At 27.7% G+C, this 7,888-nt stretch overlaps 1 protein-coding gene across 1 annotated transcript; it reads right to left on the minus strand.

Moving 5' to 3' along the window:
* Positions 1-5,276: 5,276 nt before the first annotated feature.
* Positions 5,277-7,303, minus strand: LOC112736584 (3-ketoacyl-CoA synthase 12). The gene is made up of 2 exons (XM_025786098.3): positions 6,929-7,303; positions 5,277-6,768 (listed from the first exon to the last, which is right to left on the minus strand). Exons 1-2 carry the CDS (start codon positions 7,230-7,232, stop codon positions 5,636-5,638), a joined length of 1,437 nt encoding a protein of 478 aa, XP_025641883.2. The 5' UTR covers positions 7,233-7,303; the 3' UTR covers positions 5,277-5,635.
* Between the last annotated feature and the right edge of the window lie 585 nt (positions 7,304-7,888).

Below are 7,888 nucleotides of genomic sequence, written 5' to 3' on the forward strand. Positions count from 1 at the left end.
CAATAGCTGAGGAGATATTTATAACATCTTATTAGATTAAAACAAAGAAAAAACTTAAAATCCATAAATATAAGACCCAATCTAGTAATTAAATAAACAAAATACAAATATATTAAATAAAATATTCTAAAAATATAAACTAAAATATATTCTAAATAACTCTTGAACTCTCCATGTCACAAGCATTTGAAGCACTTATCACGCGGTACTGAACTCTATTCAAAAGTTTGCTGTTTAAAAAAATATGTAATCAGATACTTGACTATTCAGACCGATTTCAACCCAAATTTAATCAATTCGGGTTTATTCACAAAAAATTTCAATTTCAAACCAACAAAACCAATTAAAATTTAATCGGTTTAAATTTCATTCTTCTATCTCCAAACTAAAACCAACCGTAGTAGTAAATACCTATCCTCACCAAATTCCCATAGACCCCTTTAATTAGCATCACATTCACTTTAATTAGTCTGTGTTGTGTTTGGCCAACTAACTCCCCTGAGAGCTTTCTTTTGCATACATTTATTGTGGCCTTTGTTTCCATCTGCAGATGCTGAATCATTTCATTTAGGCAACTCATCATGCCTCATCTTTCATCTTCCTCTTCATTGCTCTCTACTTTAATGATTAACACTTTTTAACAGTACTACTGCTGCTACTATTCTTCATTATTGTGCTTCTTTTTCTTTATTATTTCCCTTTTCTTCACGCTTTGTGCGTGTACCTGTTGTGATATACATACCACAAATATATATGTATCATTCATCCTTCATTCAAACTTTAATACCTTACATTTACTTTTTCTACCTTTTTATTTATAAGCTTTGTTTGTTTAGAACAATCAGCAAAAGATACTGAGATACAAATTGATAAATAAAAATAATATATTTTAATAAAATATTAAATTATATATTTTATATTTTTATTCATAATAAAAAAATAAAGACGCTAACAAATTTTTTTTATTATATTCAATTTTTTATAATTATATTTTTTATTTAAATTTGTATGAGAAAGAAAATAAAAAAAAAAATAGATATTTTATAATTTATTTTAGATTATATTTAGCATATTACTAATAAAATATAAAAATATTAATTTTTATGTTTCTGATTTTAATTATGTTATATATACACAAAAAATAATTACTAAACTAATTATTAGTATAAAATATATATTAAAAATAAATTAAAAAATATATTTATATACAAATATATAATAAATAATTTGGTAATTATTTTTAGTGTATATATAATATTTTTATTTTACTTTTTATATCATTTTTTAGGTAGCATATCTTATTTTGTCTTTGAAACTGTAAATTAAATCGTAGATAAAAATAGAAGATATTACTATGGTAAGTGAGAGACTGACAATCTCTTAATAGTTTCCACTTTTAATCAGGCCAACAATAATAACCATAATTATTCATCACTGTACCCCCCAACTAATTTAACAAATTGTATTAATTTATGAAGTTCTGCCATTTCACTAAGTTACTATATTTACGTGTCACACATATTTTAAAATAACATTTATTGATATTTGTTCGATACATGTGTTTGTTGAGTTCAATTATGTTGTAATAAAAAATAAAAAATTATTCGTCAGATATCTTTAAATACACTTAAATATCATTACGTATCATGTTCAACTTTATTTTTAATATGTATTTTTAAAATAAATTTAGAAATAATATATATTATAAAAAATATTTAAATATTTTATATAATTAAAAAAAATTAAAAATTATTATAAAATTATTTTATATTTTAAAATTAATAAATTATTAAAATATTATTATAATTTATTTAAAAAATATTTTATATTATATATATATATATCTTGTGTCTCCATATCTTATAAAATTTTGTGTGTCTATATTTTATATCGTGTCAGATTTCGTGTCTGTTTGAACGTCCATGCATCATATTTAATCCGATCTTTATATATATGCTGTTCCAATGTGCCAGTAATGTTCTACAATATAATATGCATTCCCTGCTTTACAAAGCTAGCTGGATCAATGAGTTTGAGAAAGCCAATATCGTGTTAATGCTACGTACCTAACTGCTCTGATTAACTAACTATTCATCACGTCATAAAAACTATAAAAATAAAAATAAAAAACAAAAAATAAACTTAACTACTAATTTATTATCTAATAATTTTAATTATTAATTTTTCATAAAAATAAATACATCAATTTTTTTATTTATGTTTTCCTTCATATTTTTTTTCTTTTTTCAGGATAAATCATAATATTTTTTTAAGGAAAAACACAGTACATACCTTTCGAACATTTAGGGAAAAAAAAAAAGTTTAAGGATCAACAAATTTAATTTATATCGGCTAACATTTTTTGTCAAGAAATCACCATTTTTAGTCGAAGAGTCTAGCATTATGTTTTTAACCAATACTTTTAAATACTGCTAGTTAATGACTGATTAAAAAATAATAAATTATACTAATTCTATAATATTGATGTTAATGAAAATAGTTATAGATCTTCTAGAAAGAATCCTTTACAACAATTACGAATAACTATTCACTTGTTTCGAACGAACATTTAACCACCTGTGCTAACTTTCATTAATTAGCGATAATATTCTTTCATACTAATTAGTAGGACTGTAGAACTACTTTATATATAGGGGTAAGTATGGTTTTGATCCCAAAAGTTTAGTGTTAGAATCAAAATCGTTTCTCATCTAATTTTCGATTTAAAATCGTCCTTAACATTTTTTTTCGTATTAAAATCATCATTTTTATTTAAATTTTTAATTTAATTCCTAAACTACCCCTGCTTTAAAAAAAGGGGTAAGTATTGTTTTGGTCTCTAACGTTGAGGCTGAAAATCGAAACCGTTCCTCATCTAATTTTCGATTTAGAATTGTCTTTAACGTTTTTTTCGTATTAAAATCGTTCTTTTTAATTTTTTTAGACAAAAATACTACCCTCACCACTACCAACAATTACCTCCTCTAAATCAGTATTCTAGTTTTGACGCTAAACTTTTGGGAGCAAAACCATACTTACCCTTATATATATATATGTAATTGAGAAAAGATTATCAACTTTTTTTAGTTAATATTTTTTTTTTGTAACTATTTTCACCATTACTGTTTGACAAGTTTACTACTTTGTTGATTGAATGTTGTTTTTTTTTTTTTAAAGTAGGTTTTCTAAAAAAATCGAATGTCATTGATATAGTATAGTATTTACTATTTAATTTGTTCACGCATAATTAATTAGGCTCACCTATACATGTTATTTACGCAATACGTACTTTGATGTAAAATTGTCTGCTTCTATAAAATATCGCGTGTTCGGTCATGCTATATCCACTTTAAAGTCAACAAATTTCCATCACCACCAACAACATTAACTGAAAAAATATACAGTAAAAGCTCAGGTGAAGTCGACTCTATGTGAAGTTGATATTTTAGAGCCATTAGATGAAAATTTAGTCAAATCAGATAAATCATCTAACGGCTCTCAGGTATCAACTTCACGTGAAGTCGACTGCACCTGAGTTTCCACCAAAATATACATATAAAAATAAAAAATTATTATGTACACACAAAATAAATCATCGTGTATTTATAAATATATGTGGTGTTTGATTATTTATTTTCGATATATATTTTATTTTTTAATATATATTTTATATGAATAATTTTTTTATATACTTAATATACTTTTAAAAAAATTTTGGAAAATAACTTTTAAAATAAAAAAATTATAAAGTAAAAAATTGATTATAATTAACTTTATAATATCTATCGTGTGAATCGCATCTCAGTGTCTTGGTCTAAGAATAATTAATCTCTTTTTTTTTTTTTCACTTTAAAAGAGTTTAGTCCAAAAATTTATGAGAGATACCTTTCAATTGTATCTTCCAGTTAAAAAAAGTTGATTTCTAAAAACTTTATTGATTCAATTTTAATATGAGATGAAATTTCTTCAAATTGAACTATAGTACATTAGTACTATACATTTGAATTTTTTTTTTTTAAAAAGATAATAATTATAAGAGTAGTACACGGTAAAATTAATTATGAGACAGTGTTAGAAATTGAATGCTTGTCTAGTGCTGAGGCCTGTTTTGGCGCTGAAGGTGGTGGTGGTCCATTTATATGTTTATGTATATGTGTTCTTGTCACATGTATGTGAATCTTTCATAACCCCTCTGATGGTGCTTGTGAATAAAAGGCAAATTCATCATCAACCCTGTGGCCCAATTCTCTCCAACTCCATCTCCTCTCTGCCCATTCTTCAATTCACTCACCATAATTTCATATCTTAGAAATTTAATCCTTATTCATATATATGTAGGATGGTAGAAACTTATTTAATTTTGATGCCCTTTTAATTTAAAACAAATTTATATATATTAAATTATGTAATGTCATGTTAGTAAAAATAATTATTTTTTTTATTAAATATGTAAATCATCATCTAATAAATAAATGTGATTAAAAGATTATATAAAATATTTTAATGATTTAATTTTTTTATTATTATTTGACTAAATAGACAAATATGTCTATCACGAAGATAAATAAATCATCGATTAATTAAAAATACAAAAACAGTTTTCACTTTTTAAAACGTAAGATATCTAAATCCATTTAATAGACCGATTTATTTTTGTATATTTTATATAGAAAAACTTAGATATTTTGTATTTTAAAAAGTGAAAAATATTTTTATATTTTTTATTAATTAAAAACAAATGTCATTGAAAGATTATATAAAATATTCTAATGATTTAATTTTTTTTATTATTATTTGACTAAATAAATAAATATGTCTATCACATTTTATCTCGAACATAAATAAGTCATCGATTAATTAAAAATACAAAAAGGTTTTTCACTTTCTAAAACGCAAGACATCTAAATCCATCTGATAGACTGATTTGTTCTTGTATATTTTAGATGAAAAAACTTAAATATATTGTATTTTAAAAAGTGAAAAATATTTTCATACTTTTGATTAATTAAAAATTTATGTATTTTTAAATTAAAAAATAAAAAATTTATTTATCTTTTTTTTCTTATTATTTTTTCTTTTTCTCTTTCTTCCTTTTGTTGTTGTCACATTGCCCAAAACAAACACATTAAATACTAACAAACAAAAGCTACATAAAGAAAAGGGAGGGAGGGAAGGAGAGGGGGAGAGGAATACATATATAGTATATACCCTTCTAATGTATATATAGAAGCAACACAACACCACTTTCCTTCTTCTGGATTTATAACCACCATTCCTTGAGAGAGAAATATATAATTAAACAATAGCAAGTATATAGTTTACATAAAAATTTACTAAAAAATACACATTAACATCAATGCTTGTGAAAAAATAATCTAAAGTAAACAAAAAAATAAGCGCCTCCCCTTCGCCCCATCCTTTAATTTGTCCTTTCTTTAAAAATACATCGAAAAATTAAATATATAAAATATTCATTTTGTATCATACATCGAATCCACTCACATATTTACCAATATGCACGTTGGAAGTGTTAACAAGAGTCAGACGATGTATGATACAAAATAAATACACCTATGCTTACAATTCTAACCGAATATGAAAATAAATTAATAAAACCTTGTAATGATTGACGAGCTTACTTGAGAAAATCAGGGATCTCAGCGGTGCTTTCATCCTCAACATCATTGATCCAACTATACTTCTCCATGAAAGGGTTAGACAATGATTTTGGTGGGTAGTTATCAATGCAATCGGCCCACACATTCTCTTGATCACCTTTGAGATCTCTCATCACTTCCCACAAACAGCTATTGCATTTAAAGCCAGCACCAAAGCTTATCATGAACACCCTCTCACCTTTTCTCAGCCTCTTCTTTGCCTCCATGTACCCTAGAACATACCAAAGGCTACTGGCTGAGGTGTTCCCGAACCGGTGCAGAGTCATTCGCGCCGGTTCGAGGTCATACTCAGCCAAATCTAAACTTATTCCTATTCCGTCTATAACTGCTTTACCTCCGGTGTGGATACAGAAATGATCCACGCCGGTTTTAAAATTTAACGGCGATTTCGTCGTTGTGATAACTCCAGAACTAGCCTTGAGAGTGTTATAATTGTTATTTTTTCCCAACATTGTGATTTTCTTTATTAGGTATACAACAAAGAATCTTAGTAATTCCCTTGTTGGAAGAATCTTGGGTGAAATCACCCTCAAATTGTCAATGAAAGCTCTTGTTGCTGCTTTTGGGAGGGTTTTCCCAAGGTGAAAACCAAGTCTACCTTGTTCATCTTCCTTTTGAATGCAACAACCATAAGCTTCATCTCTAGCTCCATGATGAGTTCTCACCAAACACTTCAATATGAACATTGATTTGTGCTTCAATGTCCTCTTGTTCGTCAACAAAATCGCGCAACCGCCGCAGCGAAACAAGCAATTAGCGAGAATCATTGATCTCTCGTTACCTGAATACCAATTTGGACTCAAGCTCTCTGAAGTTACCAAGAGTGCTAGCTTATTCCTTTGCGACTTGAAAATGTTCTTTACAATGTCCAAAGAAATAAGACTAGCACTACACCCCATACCGGTGAGGTTGTAGACCTTGATGTCATGCCTTAGCTTGTATTTGTTGATGATTCTGGACGACAAAGAAGGAAGAACCGCCAGCATTGAAATATTAACAACCAACACATCAATCTCCGATGGGTTTACACCTGTCCTCGACAACAATTTTTCAATGCTATCGTTGAAAAACTCCTCCATTTCCACAATACCTGTACGTACCATAGACTCAATTGTAATTAGTTAGTCACTTTAATATACGTCAATTATAATAAAAATTAGTTTAACTTGTTAGTTATTTAATAATCTAAGTGACAGGAGACGTCTTTATGTAAAGATGATATTACAGATAGTCTGATAGTGTGTCTGTACCGTCGATAAGGGTAGGGTTTGATTCGCGGCCGTCGAAGACGTTTCTTGGAGCATAAGTTTGCTCACCAATGCCGGAGCTAACAATGGCTTTGAGGAGGAACTTGTACTCATCAAGGCCTAAGGATTGGGATCTTTTGATGACTTTCCCGCAGAACTCTGTGCCTAGCTTTCTATCATCAGAAGGTTTGTAACATTGGTAGTCCAATATGTAGCACTCTTGGTCCCTTTTCTGATCGAACAAGTTCCAGATCAGGAAACACAAGTACAATGCTGGAAGGAGGGTTAGTAAAGTGATGAGATCCATGTATAAAGAGAGAAAGAAAGAGAGAGTGTGTTTGTGTTTTGGGATTAGAACTTTGATTTGGGGGAGTGTCATTTATAAGAAGGGATGGGTGCAGTGTGAGATAATGAAGGAAAGTTCGTACGTGCTTCTGGCTAAGCATCAAAAGTGGTTGCTTTGTCTCATTTAATGCCATAATCCTTCACTATTCAAATTCTAGACAAGAGTGTGTAAAAAAATCAACTTGGGTTGGTCGAGTGCTCAGCTCACTCGTCCGCTTAAATAAGTGTCGGGGGTTCGAATTTCGTTTTGTGCATCCAGCAACCCATTGGCCAACAACAGACTCTTAAATGGAACTCCAATCTGCAATGAATTAGTCCTTAGCCTATAGGATTGGAAGATACCGTGGGCAACAAAAAAAAAGACAAGAATGTGTAAATCTTCTAATAAACTCTTGTTAATACATGCTATAATCTCTTTCTATATATATATAAAACAAAAATTTTTGGACTAGTGATTTTTAATATTTTTTTTATTATTTAATTAGTATAAATATTAAATTATTTTTAATAAATAAATTTTATTAATTTATATGTATAAATTCTGATATATATATAAATATAAATTATATATTTTTTATGTACAAAATTTATATAAATATAGATATTAGTAATATTTGC

The sequence above is a fragment of the Arachis hypogaea genome, chromosome 13, assembly GCF_003086295.3.
Source record: "Arachis hypogaea cultivar Tifrunner chromosome 13, arahy.Tifrunner.gnm2.J5K5, whole genome shotgun sequence".
Lineage (NCBI taxonomy): Eukaryota > Viridiplantae > Streptophyta > Magnoliopsida > Fabales > Fabaceae > Arachis > Arachis hypogaea.

Excerpts from the sequence above, each read along its gene's own strand:
- LOC112736584 (XM_025786098.3), bottom strand. The coding sequence starts at position 7,232 with ATGGATCTCATCACTTTACTAACCCTCCTTCCAGCATTGTACTTGTGT. Across the intron at positions 6,769-6,928 it reads AAACCCTACCCTTATCGACG|GTATTGTGGAAATGGAGGAG; the intron begins GTACAGACACAC and ends TGGTACGTACAG.